Source organism: Biomphalaria glabrata, chromosome 12 (assembly GCF_947242115.1).
Source record: "Biomphalaria glabrata chromosome 12, xgBioGlab47.1, whole genome shotgun sequence".
NCBI lineage: Eukaryota > Metazoa > Mollusca > Gastropoda > Planorbidae > Biomphalaria > Biomphalaria glabrata.
The window spans coordinates 34052163-34071701 of record NC_074722.1 but is presented as its reverse complement, the minus strand read 5'-3'; the positions used below and the strand labels follow the sequence as shown (position 1 = coordinate 34071701).

The following is a 19539-nucleotide window of genomic DNA, read 5'->3' as shown; positions in this document are numbered from 1 at the left end:
TGAGAATCACCAATAACTTCACAACCCTAAACAACAATAGAATGCATCTATTGACTGGCCAAAGCAAAATGTCTTCTGATGTCCAGGTGGCTGAGAAAAGCAGATGTGGGCAGTGTTTGAATGTGAATGGTCTTTCGCCCACACGTTTCGAAAGAAAACCGACCTGGCTCAAGATTCTATTGGTGCTTTCCCCTTCATTGCACGCGCAGGGTCCAACATAGAAACACAAACACAAAATGATGCGGAGTAAACAAGTTGTCATCCTTGAGAGCAGAAGTAGATCTAGTTGTTTATTGCGACACTGTGCTCCCAGGTGTATATAAGGGAATAGTGCAATTTTAAAAAAAAAATTTAATAAGATATTTATTAATTCATGTGTGTGTCAAGCATACGTATAAAAGAACCACAAAAGTTTATTAAAAAAAAAAGGTAAAATAGAAATAAAACCTCCTAAAAGAGACTCACAAAAATACGTTTGCATTAATTCAATACTTAACTTTTTTTTAAGTCGCATTCCCTTTGGGTACAACATTGATCTCTTGCCTAAGAAACACCTACATTGAGTCGTAATTGAAAAAATTACAGTTTTTTAAACTGGCAGCCAGACAAAATGATAACATGGTTAAGAAAGTTTTTCGTGTCGGATGGAAATGGCAATTAAATTTAAATAGTCTCGAGTTGTCAAACTTGCTCTTAGGGTAATAATAGATGAATATGTCTAATTGTGTATAGATCGTTCTAATCATTATTTAAAATACATTCATTTCTTAAAACAAAGATACTTTAGGCCTATACACTAGGCAGATGATATTTGCCTAGAGGTTTCGGATCATTAAGTTGATTTTATTTAAATAGATCTTATAGATTTTTACATCAATTATTAGAACAAAAAAAAAGATATTTTAAAGTTAATATTAGGCGTGAAAATTTCTTATACGTTTCAGTGTTAGGGTTGGAAGAATAATCATCTAAAAACAAATTTGAACAGCGATTAGGCTATATGTTTTAAATTTTATGAAAATTGAGTATATTTCTTTGTGCGTTTATATCCAATTAAATCTTGTAAGCCTACTGTCATTAAAGATCTAATATTGACTAAACATTTAGTTATTTAAAAAAAAAAAAAGAACATTTAGCCTACATAGTCTAATTGGATTTTAAAAATAAAGTTAAAAAGTAGTTCTCATGGTTCATGGTTCTTTTTATGAAGCGGCGTATTAGTCTCTGAATACAGAGGCGAAATATTAAACATGTATTACGCCACTGTAAATGAATCTAACGAAATTAGCGAAGTCACTGTTGGATCAGGAGGGACAACCAAGCCAGTCATTTCTGTTACTGAGTTCGTTCCCTTAGAAATATTTGTAACCAGTGAACAGAGGAGAATCGCTGAGATAGTCCTGGACTTCACCGTCGCATTCGTCATCGCTTACATAGGAGTAGTCACCAACGCCATCGTCATCGCAGTCTTCGTCAAACAAGGTCTCAAAGACAGTGTCGCGGTCTCTATGACAGTGATCGCAGTGTGGGACTTCTTTAAATGCCTAGGTGGCGCTGCACAGAGGATGGCTGGCCCGATAAGCTTGGCGTCCCAGGTGGCAGCCAAGAGCTGGATTAACATCTCAGTGGTTGTATTTAATTACTTCATTTCCTTCTCCTCGTACGTCGCCAGTGTGCTGGCTGCCTATGTCGCAGTAGAGCGCTGCCTCTGTGTCAGCATGCCGTTCAAGGTGAAAGAGCTCATTACGCCCAAAGTCGCTCTTTTCTTTTGTTTGCTTATCTCCTTTGTTGTCTTCGGCTGTTTCATGGTGATGTTTTTCGTGTATGACATTGATTTTGTGTACAGCGATGTGTACAACGCCACTTTGGCAATATACTTAAACAATGACTTCTTCTATAGGAACTCTGGCCCGCTCTTTAAGTACTATAATCTTTCTGGCATCATCTGGCCAACTACAAGCCTTGGAATCGTGGCTGGGTCCACGGCCATCATCGCCTACCATCTTAAAAAGTCGTCCCACTTCCGGTCGCGTGCAAGCTGCGTTAAAAATACCGGTAATATAGAGTCTGTTCTTTATACTTAGGACTATAGGCTAATTTTTAACAATTTTAATTTAGTCATTGTTTGTAATTAGCTTTGTTTAAAAAATCAATTCGGAACAAAAAAAAGAGAAGAGTTGCCAGAGATCTTGAAATATGTAGCCAAAATAAATATAAAAAGATTACTGTAGCCAAAATGAATAATTCAATTACTTAGTAAAGCAAAAGAACTTAGCAATCTGATTCTACAGTGCTGAAATTCCTGAAAAGGTGCAGGGATATCATTATTGTCGTAAATATTAGGCCTACGCTTATCGATGCTTCCATAGTCTGATCACCGGAATCACCAAAAAAAAGCTTGTTATTTATGATATGCCTCCACGTATGAGAATCTCTATATATCGTTCTTTTTCTCCCTGTAAAGATCATAGATTTTATTTTTTAAAAGTAAAGTAAAAATTCATCATCATCACTCCTTTGAGTTCCTCATGGAACATAGGGCCTCGACAAAAACATGCCACTCTCCACGGTCTCTTGCTAGCTTTTTGATGGTGTCCCAGCTCTTCCCGGTCTTCTCTGCTTCTTCAAGTACACTGCGTCGCCATGTTCTTCTTGGTCTTCCTCTGCGTCTTGTTCCCTGGGGGTTCCACTCTAAGGCCTGCCTAACTCTGTTGCTGGTATCTTTTCTAAGGGTGTGACCAATCCATCTCCACTTCCTCTCTAAGATCTGCACTCCTATATTTTTCTGTCCACTCATCTCCCACAGTTTGGTGTTTTCAACAGATGCCTGAGAAATATCCTAAAAATACACTGGTATGACAAAGTAGAAAGTAAAAATTAAACATGATTAAAAATCTGGACACTCTTAGCCTTATATAATAGCCTACATTTCCTTTACTTAAATGTTACCATTTAGCTTTTTTTTTTTCTCCCTTTCCAGACAATTACACAGAGAAGCACAAAGCTAAAAACAGCAGTGATGATCATCTCTCCGCTCGGGACAGACAGGTGGTTAAAATGCTCCTAGTGGTCATCGGTGTCAATGTTTTGACCTTGTCTCCAAGGATCGTCCATTACATGGTCAAATACTTCATCTACGAGTTCTACTTCCTGCGGGCCTACCATAACCTGTTCCTGTGTATCACGTACATTCTGGCAGTCTTCGACCTCACCAACGCAGCATTCAATGTCTTTATATTTTACCAGATGAGTACTGCTTTTAGAAAGACTTTCTGGGAAATATTCTCTTGTGGAAAGAAATGAACTACTAGTTTAAAAATAAAACAACTGGAATATAAAAAACAATCTAGGAGAACAATATTTATTTATCCACTATAAATAAATGTGTTGATACGTTTCGATTGTACTCACAGTGTTGTTAATAATATGATTTTTTTTGTCCCATTCAAAGTATTAACTCTTTCTCTCCGTAATTATTTACCACATTCTAGTGGAATCAACGTTGGTATCGTCAGTTAGGAGAGAAAGAGTTAAAACACTCGTTGTAGGATACACTCTGTCCCTTAGTGGGCATTAATAAGAGAATGTCATAACCTGTACCTGTCGATTAAACAGATTAGATTAGCTTGCAGCTATTGATTTCATCATAAACTAGTAACCTTCTACCGTAGGCCCTATCAGTAAAAACATATTCAATTATTTGTATTCAGCTCGGAAATCAATCTTTTTCTAAACCTTTCTCTAATTAAGATAGCGTTTGTGCATTTTTATTATGTCTGAAAAAAAGTTTGAACACATTATTTCTCCCACACCTATTGTAAGATCAAGTTGAAACTTAGCACAATTATTCATTGGCGATATCAATAAAACAAAATTAACAAATTAGTCGATTTATAAGTAATTATTTTGTTTGATACCGAAAAGGGAAATATATTCTTCATTCTTCCCTATTCAGAAATATGGCTAAATATTTGGGCCTTGTTAAAGTTAAATTGGTAACGCATCCGTCACTAAGTGAGCTTATAAAGACTGTGTGGTAGATGGGATCTGTCACTAATTAACATCCTCAAGACTATGTTGCAGATGGGATGTCACTAAGTATATATATATATATAGCTCCTTTTTCGTGATCGAAGATGAGCACATTTCTCATTTTCTATGGACTCGAAGATGACTGTAAAGTCCAATCCTCGCTTTAAAAAGCTGGCCGCATACGTGGCATTGGTGGGTTTGGTTAGTTGCATATAGGCCTGCTTCTTCTCTCAGCTCTTTGTTGGTTCGGAGCTCTTGCACCCTGGCCACTCTTCTTGCTTCAAATCTTGAGACTCCGAGCCTCACAGCCTCACGCCTTGAGGAGCAATCGAGCGCAAGTGCTTCCCAGCCGTAAATGTCGAGATCGCATTCCTTGAAGGAGCTCTCGAGAGTGTCTCGAGATATAGTAAAAGTAAAGTTCCCCTTTCAGACCTTGTGGTCTATAGGGCAGATGATGTAAAGTTCATCTGTTTCTGTGGCCTACGGTTAACGAGGGTGTCATGTGGCCAGCACAACGACCAACCGCCTTTACTTTTCCCCAACTAATGTCAGGTACCCATTAGAGCTGGGTGGACTCAGAGGCGCCCGAAGATCCCGAAATTAAAAATCCCAGTCTTCTCCAGGATTCGAACCCCGGTCTCCGGTTCGGAAGCCAAGCGCTTTACCGCTCAGCCACCGCGCCTCCGGTCTTATATATAAGTGAGCTCCTAAAGACTGTATGGCAGGTGGAATCTGTTAATGAGCTGCTAAGACCTAAGACTGTGTGGTAGTGGGGCTCACTAAGTGAGCGCCTAAAGACTGTGTGGCAGATGTCACTAAATGAGCTAAGACATAAAGACTTAATGGCAGACGGGATCTGTCACTAAGTGAGCTCTTAAAGTGACATAAAGACTGTAAGGCAGATGGAATCTGTCACTAAGTGAGCTGCTAAGACCTTAAGGCTGTGTGGCAGATGTTATTTGTCACTGAGTAAGCTCCTAAAGACTGAGACAGATGTGATCTGTCACTAAGTAAGCTCCTAAAGACTGTGTGACATGGGATCTGTCACTAAGCTCCTCAAGACTGTGACAGGTGTGATCTATCACTATGTAAGCTCCTAAAGACTGTGTGACAGATGTGCCACCATTTCCTGCATACCGTAGTGGTAAGAACACGCGTCTATTTTATATATTTCAGATGCTCCTCAAAAGAGAAGATAATTACGTCCTACAAATAACCCTGTGTCAATCTAGTTCATCAGTGACTCACAATTTAACAGACGTGCTATAGGCCTAGCAGCAGTCGTATCCACTAACTTAAGTGAAGGATAGACAGTTTGAAACCAGTTCCTAGCTCCACTAGTGATGCGAAATTATTATTGTCAACATTGCTGTTAAATCACCAACAGGAAATTATGTACCAGTATAAATAGAATTGTGTCACTTTTTCAAAGAGAATTTGATCATAAAGCTTACTTGCTCGTAAATTTTTTTTCTTCAATAGAACCACTTGACGTATTCCCTTTTACTATGTCGAGATGGAATAAGATACGGTTTGATCTGTCCTCTGAGAGCAGGAAAGTCAAGAAATAATTTCAACCTTTTTGGCAACTATTTTCTTTAACGCAATAGTTAAATTGTTGAAAGTCGAGTTTGACCAATTAATATCTGCTTAAAATAGAAGTTTCTTTTGGTCTCAAATGTGTATCCCGCGGCCTTTATGACAAATTGTGAGTGACCTCCAGCTGTTTCGCTCTGAGGCCGCATGCAACCAGGTGCTCTCTTCTATGTCAGCCAAGGCAAGTTGGCGCCTAAGCTGGTCTTTGAAGCGTTTCTGTGGGGCGCCTCTGTTACGTCGACCACATTTTAGCTCACCAAAAAAGACTGTCGTCTCCCATACTGGATACGTGCCCTGCCCAGCGTAACTGTCGGACCATAATAGGAAGTCCTTCTATACTGCCCATACGGCGTTCGCAAGGACATCGCTGTTTGTAGTGCGGTCTTGTTACCGTATGTCCATGATGGAGCGCAAACATCTTTGGTGAAAGCGCAGACGGCGAAAAGAAAATCTAAATCGACCACCTGCGGACAATGGTTATGCTTGCCCTGGATGTGGCAAAATATGTAGGTCACAGCTGGGGCTGCGAAGCCACGGGAAATACTGCATTCCTAACTAATCTTCGGACTCGAAGACAAGCCTTAGTATTGTAAAATAGAAGTTGTTTTTGAAAAGAATATAGAATTAGACTCTTTAAAAATCTTGGATAATCATTAAAGATGAAGTCACTGAAATGTAAATAAACATCTCTGTATATCATCATTAGATTTAATTGTGGAATAATTTAGCTGTGATACATCTCTATGTATAAGTGTTATAATTTAGCTGTGATACATCTCTTTGTATAAGTGTTATAATTTAGATGTGATACATCTCAGTCAAAGTGTTATAATTTTGCTGTGATACATCTCTTATATATGTATTCTTCTTCTAGCCAGCTTTATTGCTGCTGAGCTGTGAGCTCTTTTGCAGACTGTGCCAAGGAAAAAAAGTGTGCTGTTTTCTTCAGTTGTTCAGCACTGCCGCACAGGGTGTTGGTTATGTTGGGCTGTAGTGGAAGTAGGGTCTGCCTAAGGTGGATTAGGGAGGGGCATTCAAAGAGGATATGGTTTATGGTTTCAAAGGGGTGGGCGCAGTGTCTGCAAGGGGGAGTTGTGTGGAGTTTATTTTGTTCAGGTGGTAATTTAATAGTGGTGTGTGTCCTGTTCTTAATTGGCTATGTATGTATAAGTGTTATAATTTAGCTGTGATACATCTCTAAGTCAAAGTGTTATAATTTAGCTGTGATAAATATTTATGAACATGACACCTTTGCCTTCAAGTCGATAGCAATACTTCAGGCGACCATGGAACCCTACCTAAAGAAATCTCTAAATGCAAAGGAACTAACTTGTGTAGGGACTGATGTGATGGATGTTGTGACATTTATCACACATTAGAGACTTTTGCAAATTGAAAACATTTCAAAGCATAAGGGAATAAGTTTCTTTCCATTGTTGCTAAAGTGGTTAAAGAATATGTGAATAAGTTTAATCTCATCATTTCTAAAGTACTACAATAATAATTAGATACACTTAGATACACAACTAGCTTTTCAAGGTCAAAGTTATGCATTTATTTGCACAAAAAACACACAAAAGTAACATTTTTTTAGAACTATTTAAAAACTTGTTTTTTTTTACTAGTCACATGACAAAATAAAGGACAAAGAAAAACATCTTTAAAAAAAAAACTGAAACTGGCTTCAGTTTTTAATAAAATAAGTTCCTGCATTAGATTTAGTGCTATTTTCCATTTCTGTCCAAAACAAAGGATGAATCTTCTGACAATGGATTTAAACTGGATTGCAATAGATTAGGCATGGAGCCCAAAGCTTTTAAGTAGGCCTCAACCAAGGCATCATTGTTGAGACTCTGAGCGGATGGGAAGAACATGGTATGAGGTAGACTATTACTTGGTAAGACCTGAGAGTTCAAGCTATTAAGGCAAGCCGCAGATGACAACAAATCTGTAAGCGGCGCAGAACAAGCTGGGTTGGTGTAAAACGAATAATTTGGGTTATTTTTTACAGAAGGTGGTAGATCAGAGGCTCTCTGGGTGACATCTGTTTGGAAGTTATTCACTTCACTCATGATATCAACAATGTCTTGGGGTAAATGTTTCCTGCCTGGGTTTTTGGATTTTTTCATCAGATTGAGAGGTGCCCTGCATTTGCGTGAGCCAGGCAGAGATACTGTGTCGGCAGAAGAAAGGCAAACATTGGTCTCCATTATTCTACTGGCTGAACTGGTGGCAATGCTGGCTTGACCTGGTTTGGCTTTTTTAGGAAGCAACAGAGGTGGCACCTTCTTTGGCTGTTTTCGTTTGGACTCGGTGCCTTCAGTTTTAACTTCGCTGAGCTCAGGAAGGTTCTCTTTCATTTGAACTGATTGTGTCTTATTTACACCAAGCCTAGGCAAGGAAAGAACACTGTTATTTAGCCTATTATTGATGGTGATATTTGAGGAGAAAAGAGATGGCTTTACAACAGTTTCAGTCGCATGATTCGTCTGCTCATGGGAATCTTTCCAGCACTCCCCACTCGAGATTTCTTGGCTTTGACAAACTGTTTCCTTATCTAAAGGATCACTTACCAAACTACATTTATCCATACCAAAATCGTCCTTTACGTTTGTTACCTCCCTTCCAGAATCACTCCTATCGTCACTAGTCTCACTAATGAAGTCATCACCTCCATTACTTGTCTGTCTACTTAAATCACAATCATCCCCTCTTTGACTCATCCCTTTACCAAAGCCACCACCCTGATTCCTCGTCTCCTTTTCAAAGTCGTCCATTTCTATACTTTTCTCAACTGAATTGTCTTCATTTTGCAAGCTCTTTACTTTATAATCCTGAACAAAGGTGATCTCTTTACCACAGAGCACCTTCTTCAGGTCTTTCAAGTCCGCCTCCTTTGACTCTGATCCACTACAGTTTTCTTCTTCCTGCCTAGCTCGCTCTTTTAGAATGCGACGCTCCTCTTCATGTATTATTGTCTCGTTTGACACTCTCTCGTCCAACTTCCCTTCATAAAACTTGATGTCATCTTTTCGAAATTTATCATAGTCTTCTAGCTTTGTCCTACGAATGCGTGACCTTTCAGAAGCGTAAGGGTCAACCTCATTCTCCCACTCATCTTCTTCTTTGGGCGCGCCATAACCCACATAGCATTCATCAATATCATCCATAAGTAGCGTGTTTGATTGAATTTGGTGGAGGATATACACATTTTCTTTGTTATTCATTTTTTCTCCTGTTAAACTGTTAATGCCTTCGTCATCATCAATAATATGGAAATATTTGTCGTTGTCCAAAACATTATTGTAATTGATCCCCGAGGCAGAGGATTGAAAATTCAAGAGTCTCCATTTCTTGTTGATATGTAAATTTTTTCGGTCTGCCGTCCCGTCGTCTTGAGCTTCAGAGTCAAGAGATTTATCTCCCTTTTGTTCCAAGCCAGGATTGCCATCGTCACCATCTCTCATATTATCAGCCAGACCCTGTGTCCTCTCTACAAGCCGTTGCCTTTGTTCGCTTGTCTGCCGTTCTTGGTGTCGCCAATTTTCATGATGATGATGATGATGATTGTACTGGTGACCATAATGCTGGTGGTGAGAGTCAAAATGTCTACTGCTAAACTTTCTTGACTGACCTTGATGTCCCCTAGCACCATGGCTGGAGTGTCGATGACCATCATGGCTTCCTGATTTTCCTTGATGGTATTCATTACCACTGCTCATCAGTGACCCTAGATGACCAGACTTTTTAGGAGATCTATGCTCACTTGAGCTAGAGCCAGGAACTGTGTCCCACTTGATAAATTTGATCTCCTGGCTACATGCCCTATCAGGCGGGAAGTCGGACATATTTATCTTCCTTGACTGAGCCTCCGGATTACCTAAGTTATGTGCCCCTTCTGACCCAATATTTAATTTGGCCATACTTTCCTTGGCCAATGTAGTGTCGCTGCTGTCACTTGAAGCCACGTTCTGATCTGGCTGTTTGTCCAAGTCACTCTGACTTTCCCCGACACCAGAATCAGACTTTTCACAATCTTTGTCTCCATTTGCTTCTTCCTTCTTATTAAGACGAGACTCAGAAGCCTGCGCTGAATGACGGGGATTCCCTTCAACATTTTTATCTGTATGCAAATCAGGCTTGTGAATATGATCATTGACTGAAATGTGGTTTCTTCTGGCTTCTGGCCTAGCATGGGCACCATGTTTGGTGTCTTGACCTCTCTGATGACCATGGCGCTGTTTGCCCACATGTCTAGTCCCTGCAGTGTTTTTATTCTTCTTCCTGCCCTCTTCAACAGAATTTTTCTTGACCTTGACCTCAGCAGTATTGTGAGAGGTACGCAAGGGTTCACTAAGAAAGAAGAACCTGTCCTCCTGGCAGATGAAAAAAAAAGGTACATTTTAATTCAATGCTGGATCTGTATTCTATTAATAGATTTCATGATTTTTTTTTATCATGTATTGTACACCTCCCTTCTCTAGCCTGTTTTCCTCTCTAAGTATGTGAAAGACTAAATGACTTAATATAATTTTATAAAATTTGCTCCATAAGAACTTTTAAGTAATACTATCTACTGTTTAGCTTTTGACAAATCTAGACTTTAAAAAATGAAAACATATATAAGCTAAATTGAAATAATATTTGCTTACTAGTTAAAAAAGTTTAAAACAAAGATTTTCTTTCATTAACATTTATTGTTTCATAATTATTTTTTTAAAATTTTGATAAGTATTGGGTACTACATTAGATTTATATGGCTTTTAAAATTTAAAGAATTCTGTGCTGACCTATTAAGTTTAAACAAATTGATAATTTATTCTATCCAAGAAGAGGACACACACCTCTGTTTAATTACCATCTTAACAAAATAAATTCCACACAACTTCCCTTTGTAGACACTGCACCCACCATTATGAAACTGTAAACCATATCCTCTTTGAATGCCCCTTCCTAATCCACCTTAGACAGACCCCACTACCACTACAGCCCAACATAACCAAACCCTGTGCGGCAGTGCTGAACAACTGAAGAAAACAGCACACTATTTTTCTTTGGCACAGTCTGCAAAAGAGCTAACAGCTCAGCAGCGAAAAGCTGGCTAGAAGAAGAAGAAGAAGTATCCTTTGCCTTATTTCAAACCTTAAGAAATTAAAAAAAAAAACACAAGATAACATAAAGGTGTCAGTCGCGATTGGGCAGATTCACATGCCTCTTAAATCAAGCCATAAAAAAAATGTTTCTACATTTGTACATTTGATATGCATACCCGGGACTTAAAATTTAAAAACAAAAGTTCTTGCTTTCAGAAGACCATAAGTAACATAGCATTTATATATTTCTTTACTACTTTCACTTGACATGGTACCAAAGCATTATCTTTATGTCACAGAAAACAAAGCAGTTTGAACATTTCCCATTTAGTTTAACAATTTAACCCCATTTTCAATAGTATATATACAATGCAAGATTTTTTAAATCCTGTTTCAAAAATGGTGTTATGGTATGTAAAAATAGGTTTGCATAATTAATTTAAAAACTACAAATTTCCCTTTCATAACACAAAAAGTATCCAAGGAGTATGATGCAGGTGTAATTAGATTTTTGACAGCACTTTAAGCCTTTGATCTCCAAGCATGTCAGAAGAACAGACAGACAGCACAAAACCAAAAGCAGCTTTTATCAATCAGGGATGCTTAAAAACACCAACAAAATGAATTACTTACAGCATTAACTAAAAACTTCTTCTTCTCTAGCTCAGGGTCAATGATTCCACCTTTAGCTTTTTGCCGCTCATAAATCTCTGCCATCTTTCGCTGCTGCTCTCTCATTTCCGGTGGAATGACAAAAGCATTGTCCTTATCATCTTCCTCGCCCTCAGAGGACCATGACACAGACAGAAGACTTTCATCCAATTCAGTTCTGCACAATGGACACACAATGTTACGCTGCAAACGTAGACAAACGCTGATTAAAGCCTGTTACCAAAAAAATCATAATTTCTGCATTTCTTTTTTTTTTTTTACGTCTTTTAAACTAGCAAATAAATCAGAGACTCAACCAACTTGTTCAGACGAGGCAACATCAAGATGTCTTCTCTCCATGACTTCCTTTTTTTCTTCCTCAAGCTGAGCCCTTGTGTGCTGGACATACTTGTAGAGGCACCCAGAGTGGAAGTAGTGATAGCAAGTAGTTCGGTGGAAACTGTCCTTCTCATGGAAATGCTCCAGACAAACAACACAAGGACAGCGAGGTATGTTCCCTTCTGTTAGACTATCTTTGGCCATCTGTTAACAACAACAACAAAAAAAAAAAAAAAAAAAAGGTCTGTATAAGACTTAGCCATTTTCCACTGATCCAGGATTCAAATCTATTTTACTCCAGTTATGAGTTAGGATGAGAAAAGTCTTAATTGGACTTTGATGCATTGCTGTCAAATAATTAGAATTATCTCGCCTCATTGAAATGATAAAACCAGCTTTACAAAATTTATGAAAACCTATTATTATTGCCACAGAGCAGCGTGGCTAGAACAAAGGGGGGAAAAAACTATTACTAATAAAAAGAATATAAAAGGAAAAAAAGTATTGTGACATAACGCACAAAAAAAGAGGTGCATGACGGAAGAACAGAAATTTCACTGTCTACAAAGGTTTACTAAAAACTCCTTAGCATGTTATGTCACATCTGGAACCTATTATTTACCATTTCACTCAAGAGTCACATTTAGTATTTAAGATGTCTTGAGCAGACTATTGTGATCTCATGGTTCATTTGTATAAAGAATAAGTTCATTCTTTTCATTAAATTGGCTTAATATATTCATTTTAATTATTTTATACTATTTAAAAAGGGGTAAAGGTACGCCTTTCAGACCTTGCAATCTATGAGGGTAGATAATGCAAAGCTGTTTCTTTGGAAGATGTTAAATGACCACCACAATGACCAACCCCCTTTACTTCCCCAACATACATCGGTTACCCGTTAGAGTTGGATACACTCAGGGGCATCCTAAAAAAAAATCCTGAAATTCTAAATTCCAGTCACTCAAGACGCCTCAGTTCAGAATCCATGCCCATTTCCACTCAGCCTCCAGGCCCCACCTTCATTCATATTGATTTTATTAACTATAACATTTCTTTATTGTTAGAATTCATATTTGTTATAAAAAAAACAACAGCAAAGATCCACATATTATTTTCCCAATTCATTTCTTTTAAAAGACCACAAAAGAGATAAGCCACAAAAGCTGGGTGGCTGCCTGGTCGTGCGGTTTGCGCCTGGACTGTCGTTCAGATTTATCGATTGTCCAGGGTTCAAACCCTGCCCGCTCCCATCCCCCATCGTCCTGCGGGAGGTTTGGACTAGGAAGTAATTATCTTCAACTCTGAAGGAACATCCGAAACATGTAAAACATTTTACAAACAAACTATTTGGATTAGTGAAATTATTCCTATTGGATCTAGGGAATAAAGTGTTCTGAATATTTATTTCTGGAATAGTTTGAGCTTTCTTCCATTTGAAGTCCAGTTACATCAGGACAAGGAACTGCTGGAGTTTATAATTGCAACTGAATTACACTCAATCCAAACAAATTGTTCAGTGTTTACAACAGTTAGTTTTAAGTACAAAATAAGATAAGGGGCGTGATGGCTGAGTAGTTAAGCGCTTAGCTTCCAAACCTGGGGTCTCTGTGAAGACTTGGATTTTGAATTTATGGATTTTTTAGGGCGCCTGAGTCCACCCAACTCTAATGGGTACCTGACTTTAGTTGGGGAAAGTAAAGGCGGTTGGTCATTGTGCTGGCCACATGACACCCTGCTCGTTAACCATCGGCCATAGAAACAGATGACCTTAACATCATCTGCCCCATAGTTTGCAATAAATAATCAAGCAAGATATAAATTTAATTATATAAACCCCTCACTACTTTAGGCTTCAGCTTTTGTGGCTTATCTCTTTTGTGGTCTTTTAAAAGAAATGAATTGGGAAAATAATATGTGGATCTTTTCTGGGTTTTTTTTTTTTTATAACAAATATGAATTCTAACAAAGAAATGTTATAGTTAATAAAATCAATATGAATGAATTACAGTAAATACAATGCAGTGAACTTTTACTCTCTGAAAGACAATTTCACTGAGAGCGCCAACATACTGAACAAGAATTTGTTGACCCAGCTAAAAAAGATGATTAGGGATCCTTGTAACAGTATTAGGTATAACAGTAGTTTTCAGTATAACAGTAATATGTCTAAAAGAACATACTTCAACAAATGTGTACAGCATGACTTCTCCTTTGACCTCTTCACCTTTCAACATCATAGCCTCTACCAGACTGAAAAAAAAAACAACAATCTAATGTCATATGGAGTGTTTAAATAATAAATCATAAAGATCATGTTTCCTAAATAGACTTTAACAGTAATAATGTAATATTAAAAAAATTTTTTTTTTAAATTAGCTTGAAAATGGCTTTTTAAAATTATTACCTGGCAACTTCTTCTTCACCGAGACCTCTAGGATTCCGTATCTGAATATCAGGTACTTCATCTGGATACTAAAATAGAATGAAAATATTTTTTAGGGATCATTTTTAATGAGATATTCCTATATCAATATCATTGAAGCTCAGTAATTGTAAATAGAAATTTCTTTTACAATGAAGATAGTTAACTTGTTTAATTGTATTGTACAGTATGCATATTTTATTGAAGTGATTCTAGTTCCAGAATTAAAGCTTTGTATTTATTGTTGAAGGATCCTCATTGTTTGAGTTGATAGTTTACATTTGAATCTCCGGCATGACAATACTATCAGAGTGTTCAGTAATTGTTTAAAATAGAAATCTACACTAAATTATAACATCAGAAACGCATCGTCTGATCAACACAATTTTTTAGTAACATCAAGACATTTTCAAAGCTAGCACTCAAATACTAATGATTGTTACACAAACTATAAGAAAAACATATAGTTGTAACCCTATTCGCAACGCAATAGGGTTAACTGTGTGTGATCAGCTGACATATATATATATATGTGACACAGGCCAGTAATACAGTTCAGCGTGCTATATCGAAGGGCAAGGGACAGTACTGGCATGAAGTTTGCACATGAATAGGACCCGAGTTATGGTCATCTGATCATAAGCCTGCATGGACCAGAGACACAGTGTGTGTAAGACAATGCAGTTCAAGACAGGACAGTGAGTAGACCAGGACTGTTAGTCTGCTATGAAGTCGGTCCTGGTGGAGTCCTGAAGTGAATGTACGAGTCCAGGAAGAGATAGAGACAGTAGAGCTTATTAGTTTAGTACGGTGATGTACAGTATAGCATTTTTAGTGTTGATGTATTGCCAATTGTGTCATATTGGCTGTTTTAATTGACCATTATTAAAGCACCAGATTATTTGGAGCCTTGTCGTCAAGTTCTTGATGTGTTAGATGTGCTGTGTTGTGTTTAGCAGTGTTTACAGAAGGCCTGAATAGGAGAGATCGTAACAATATGTTCTAAGCAATGTTGCAAATTCTTTAACTAAACAATTTAACATCATATTTATATGTTACTGGCAAAGTATGAATCAGGCATTCTTTAGAATGACAAGTCAAGCCTAGTTAGAAATGTTCATTTCCTACTTTCTCTGAAAACACCAGGCACTCTATAGAATGCATGGATTTTACACTTTGCAGTAACATATATATGTGTTGCCCAGTAGGTAAAATAACAAACAAAATGTTCATTTAAGAGTGCTATGAAAGAGAAGGATGCATCAGTTAGCGTGACTACTCAGTGCATGGGAAAGAGTCAGTCAGTTATGTGGTGTAGAGCCCCTAGATTTCGTTTGTTTTCTGATTGTATTCAAACATTAATTACATTACAGTATATGATAAAAGTAGGCCTATTTTTATATTTAATATTCTTTGGAAATATTTTTTTTAGAAAATACATTTTAGTAAATAATTTAGATTAATAACTTTATTTTTTTTACATTTTCTCTGTCTCTAAGTTTTAATTTTAATTTTGGAGATTGTCTATTTTAATAAGTAAGTTGTCTGAACCTAAAAAAAACAACAACTTTTTTTTCATGAATGACTAATATAAAACAATTTTCATTCAGTTCAATTAAACGTGCACTAACATTTGGTCCTGGAGCAAATACCAAAGTCATACAGACATACTGCTTGGTAGCATCATGGCCTGTAGCAGGATGGATCAACACTTCAATTGTATCCACAGTACCACTATAAAAAAAAAACAATAAAACAGATTACAGATAAAAGAACAATAAACATACAATAAGTGCAAATGATAGATAAAAAGAAATGTTTATATAATAAGCCTGCAGGGTTAAGATAAGTTATAGGTAGCATTCGCTTTAATTATAGTGCTTGTGGTTTGGTTTAATATAGACATAATGGTTATAAAGACAAAACTCTTTAACATTTTTTTTTGTTTAGATCGATTTTTTATTTAACAGAAAAACTAAACATGATCTGTAGTGTAAAAATAGAAGAAAATACTTACTCATCTTTTCTTGAATAGGTCAATTCATTTACATATATGGCTTCCAAGGATTGAAGCTCAATTTCCAGGGGACTAAAACGATAAAATAAAATATATGTTGATTTTTGTTGATTTGTTGATTTGAGGCACATCAGCACAATTTAGGCCATGTCGTGCCTTAAATAAAATATAAACATTAAAAATGTTTAGCCTAAAATTTGTTTTATAAATTCTTTTCTTTATAACCATAGATTTCTGGATATTACAAATATTTGTAGAGAATCGTGCCAAAAAAACGCAGGAAAGAAGAGAATAATGCTGAATGATATTGCTGAGAATGATTTGTGAAGGAGAGAGAGAGAAGGGGAGAGAGAAGGAAGGAAGGAAAGAGAGTGGGTCGTTTTATTTCAATGTAACAAATACAATAATTCACAGGCTAAAAGTATGTTTGGAGGATTGTTAAAATGTGGCTCATTTATTGAAAGTTAAAAAAAAAAAAAGGAAGTGGAGGGGCAATAACAAACAATATAAAGCCTGGGAACAAATTAACAGGTTTAGTTTATATATATGTATATATATAAAACTATGTTGTGTAGACACTTTTAACCTAGATCTATATCATCTATGTGGTATTTTACGTCTTAAGAGACAATGTTTTCCCTTTACAACTTCTCATATAACTAAAGAGGCCAATCCTTGATACACAGAGCTGCAGTCACAAGTTGGGCATCTGTAATCACCAGGTCATGTTGCACTTTCACCCTTTTTTTCTACTTCTGCTGTGTATTCCATCTGCAATCCAGGATCCTTTCTTTACCTTATCCAGTGCCTCTTTTTTCCGAACTGTTGGGGAGTCGATTTTGAAGAGCTTCATGTCACGTTTGCATCATGCATCCATCATTAAACATTAAAAGCGGGAGACCAGCAGCTCTCCTGTCTTCTGTGAGATCACCATACAGAATTTCTTGTGGGAGTCAACCTTGTGGCATGATCAAGCCAGCCAAGGCATCTACCAATGATAACAGTGAGGATGCCCTGGCACTAATCTTCACATCACTTCCTCATTGGTTATTTTATCTTGCCACATTATTTTTAAAAAATGCCTTAAGCATCGAAGGTGGAAGATATTCATCTATTTTTTTTTCTGCCAAGAGAGGATCGACTATGTTTCACATGCGTATAGCAGAGTCCTCATCGCACAGGTAAAGTAGATTTAGGCTTTGATATTGGTAGTCAGCAAGGTATTGTTCCACACTCTTTTCTGAAGCCGTGACATGGTGCCCATTCCCTTGGATATCCTATGATTGATGTCTTTATCCAGTGGCACATCACTGGACATGATGGAGCCAAGATAACAAAATAGGTCAACAATTTCCAATCTATATCATAAGAAGGTGTAAACTAGAAAGATTTATATAAAGTATTGAGACTATAAGTCACTATCCGATGACTATCCTCATCTGTGTCTATATTATATCATATATATAGTAAAGTTTCCCTTTCAGACCTTGTGGTCTATAGGTCAGATAATGTAAAGGTAATCATTTTCTATGGTTAACATGGGTGTCATGTGTCAGCACAACGACCAAGCCCCTTTATTTTTCCCAAATTAAAGCCAGGTACCCATTAGAGCTGGGTGGAGCAATTAGCGCCCAAAGATCCCGAAATTAAAAATCATAGTCTTCAGCAGGATTCAAACCTAGAACCCCTGGTTCGGAAGCCAGCACTTTACCACCCAGCCACTCCGCCTCTTATATAATAAATATTTATTTATATTCTAAAAATCTAGATGAGATATATATATTCTGAGATATATATCTATACTGATATATAAGCTTATTCTAAGTAATAACTAATCTTAGAAAGACTAAAGTCAGCGTAACTAAACATTTAACAAGAAATAAGGTCTAAATGTTAAAAAAAAGGTTGTAACTTACATTTCATCTTCCTCTGACATTTCCTTCCTTATAAACTTATTATAACAGATCTAGACTAGTTGCCTACTAACTTTAACCTTAGCCTATTCTATCAAGGCTATTAATATTGAGATCAACTTTTTAATTAAAGCCAAAGTTAAAATCAAAGGATTTCTGGTGGTTCTTTTTCCTTTCACTAGCACTAGCAGGCTAGCTAGATCTAGATTCTAAAGTAAATTCAAATATAGAGATATAAAATCTAAATCTATTCTACTGTCTAGATATCTATCTTTAATTCTTATATATATGTATATTATAGATCTATTTAGTACATTATTATTATACATCTAGAGTCTAGACTCTATATATACTATAATATAGTCTAGTACTTGAGAAAGAGTGAAAGACTATCTTATATAAATCTTATATATAACACAGACGTTATTCAAAAAAGAAGATGATTACGTCCTACATGTCATGCATATATATGTATTAGTATTATGTTCTAATTATAATTCTATAGATAGATGTATACTATACTAGTAGTGGAGTGTGTATAGATCATACTAATCATATATTTTTAAAAATAGATGTATCAATTATCAGTATATTTATACTGTATATTAGTTACTAGTATTATACTAGAATGACATCTAGTATCTACTAGTCACTAGATTCTAGTTTAGTTATAGATCTATTATCTAGATTATTATAGGATAGAAGAAAATATAGACTCTAGATGAGATCTCATCTATTGACTAAGTCTAAGTCTAGGACCGCAGGACAGTAGCTTGTAACTAGTTTACTATTGACAAAGTATTGATAGACCTATACCTATACTAAGGCTATACTGTACTATACTAAGTATGAGTATGACTATGTAACTATAAGACAATAAATGAATAACTTCATAAGTATATGAACTATTATGTACATGTAACATATCTATTTCATTATGTACTAACTATGTTACAACGGTACTATTCATATCTAGACTAGACTAGGTCTAGGTAAGATTTAAGATTAAACTTAAAGACTTAATTTTAAAGATAGTTAAGATACTGAACTGATGCTCTATACTGTCTATACTCTATACCAAATAGAACTAGATTTAGATTATTCTAGATTATAGAGTAAAAGTCCTTAAGAAGAAATAGTTTGCCATATGATATGACTGTTACTGTGTGAGTGTTACGCAATAAGTGCGAAACAATATAAAAGTGCATTTCAAGCAGAATCTGGGAATCAAAATGAAATACTATTACTGCAATCTAGACTAGATCTATAATATAGAATCTACTTATCTAGGATCTAGATCTAAGCTAAACTGATCTAGATTTTTATCTTAGACTATCCATGTAAATCCATTATGTTATATCAATAGATCTTGATTTAACAAGAACTACTATAATAACTATCAAGTGCATTAGTTCCCATTATTATGACATTTGTGTTATAAGGTTTCCTTTCGACCGAAATAATGCTAAAAGT

General features: G+C 36.4%; 2 protein-coding genes across 7 annotated transcripts; one reads left to right on the top strand and one right to left on the bottom strand.

Moving 5' to 3' along the window:
- The first annotated feature begins 513 nt into the window (after window positions 1–513).
- Window positions 514–3303, top strand: LOC106077885 (uncharacterized). Of its 2 annotated transcripts, none has more exons than XR_008773902.1 (2): window positions 514–698; window positions 2981–3112. XR_008773902.1 is itself a non-coding variant. In XM_056005452.1 (2 exons), the coding sequence occupies exons 1-2, from the start codon at window positions 1251–1253 to the stop codon at window positions 3301–3303; spliced, it is 1128 nt and encodes a 375-aa protein (XP_055861427.1). In that variant the 5' UTR covers window positions 1064–1250. The 2 variants fall into 2 exon arrangements, 1 of the variants encoding a protein (XP_055861427.1); XM_056005452.1 differs by lacking the exon at window positions 514–698 and adding an exon at window positions 1064–2055 and having other exon boundaries at window positions 2981–3303.
- Window positions 3304–7159: 3856 nt separating this feature from the next.
- On the bottom strand, window positions 7160–19533 carry LOC106068398 (uncharacterized). 5 transcript variants are annotated; one of them, XM_056005443.1, is made up of 9 exons: window positions 19116–19533; window positions 18070–18275; window positions 16154–16225; window positions 15768–15870; window positions 14119–14186; window positions 13895–13964; window positions 11694–11915; window positions 11355–11576; window positions 7160–10004 (listed from the first exon to the last, which is right to left on the bottom strand). In XM_056005443.1, the coding sequence occupies exons 2-9, from the start codon at window positions 18087–18089 to the stop codon at window positions 7353–7355; spliced, it is 3429 nt and encodes a 1142-aa protein (XP_055861418.1). In that variant the 5' UTR covers window positions 18090–18275; window positions 19116–19533; the 3' UTR covers window positions 7160–7352. The 5 variants fall into 5 exon arrangements, with proteins under 5 accessions (XP_055861418.1, XP_055861417.1, XP_055861419.1 ...); XM_056005442.1 differs by having other exon boundaries at window positions 19145–19526; XM_056005444.1 differs by having other exon boundaries at window positions 19230–19526.
- Between the last annotated feature and the right edge of the window lie 6 nt (window positions 19534–19539).

Bases quoted from the DNA above. Each gene is read 5' to 3' on its own strand.
- LOC106077885 (XM_056005452.1), top strand. From the start codon at position 1,251: ATGTATTACGCCACTGTAAATGAATCTAACGAAATTAGCGAAGTCACT. The intron at 2,056-2,980 runs GTAATATAGAGT...CTCCCTTTCCAG, and splicing joins AAGCTGCGTTAAAAATACCG to ACAATTACACAGAGAAGCAC.
- LOC106068398 (XM_056005443.1), bottom strand. From the start codon at position 18,089: ATGTCAGAGGAAGATGAAAT. The intron at 11,577-11,693 runs GTTGGTTGAGTC...CTACGTTTGCAG, and splicing joins ATGTTGCCTCGTCTGAACAA to CGTAACATTGTGTGTCCATT. The intron at 10,005-11,354 runs GTAAGTAATTCA...TTCATCTGCCAG, and splicing joins AGAAGTTTTTAGTTAATGCT to GAGGACAGGTTCTTCTTTCT.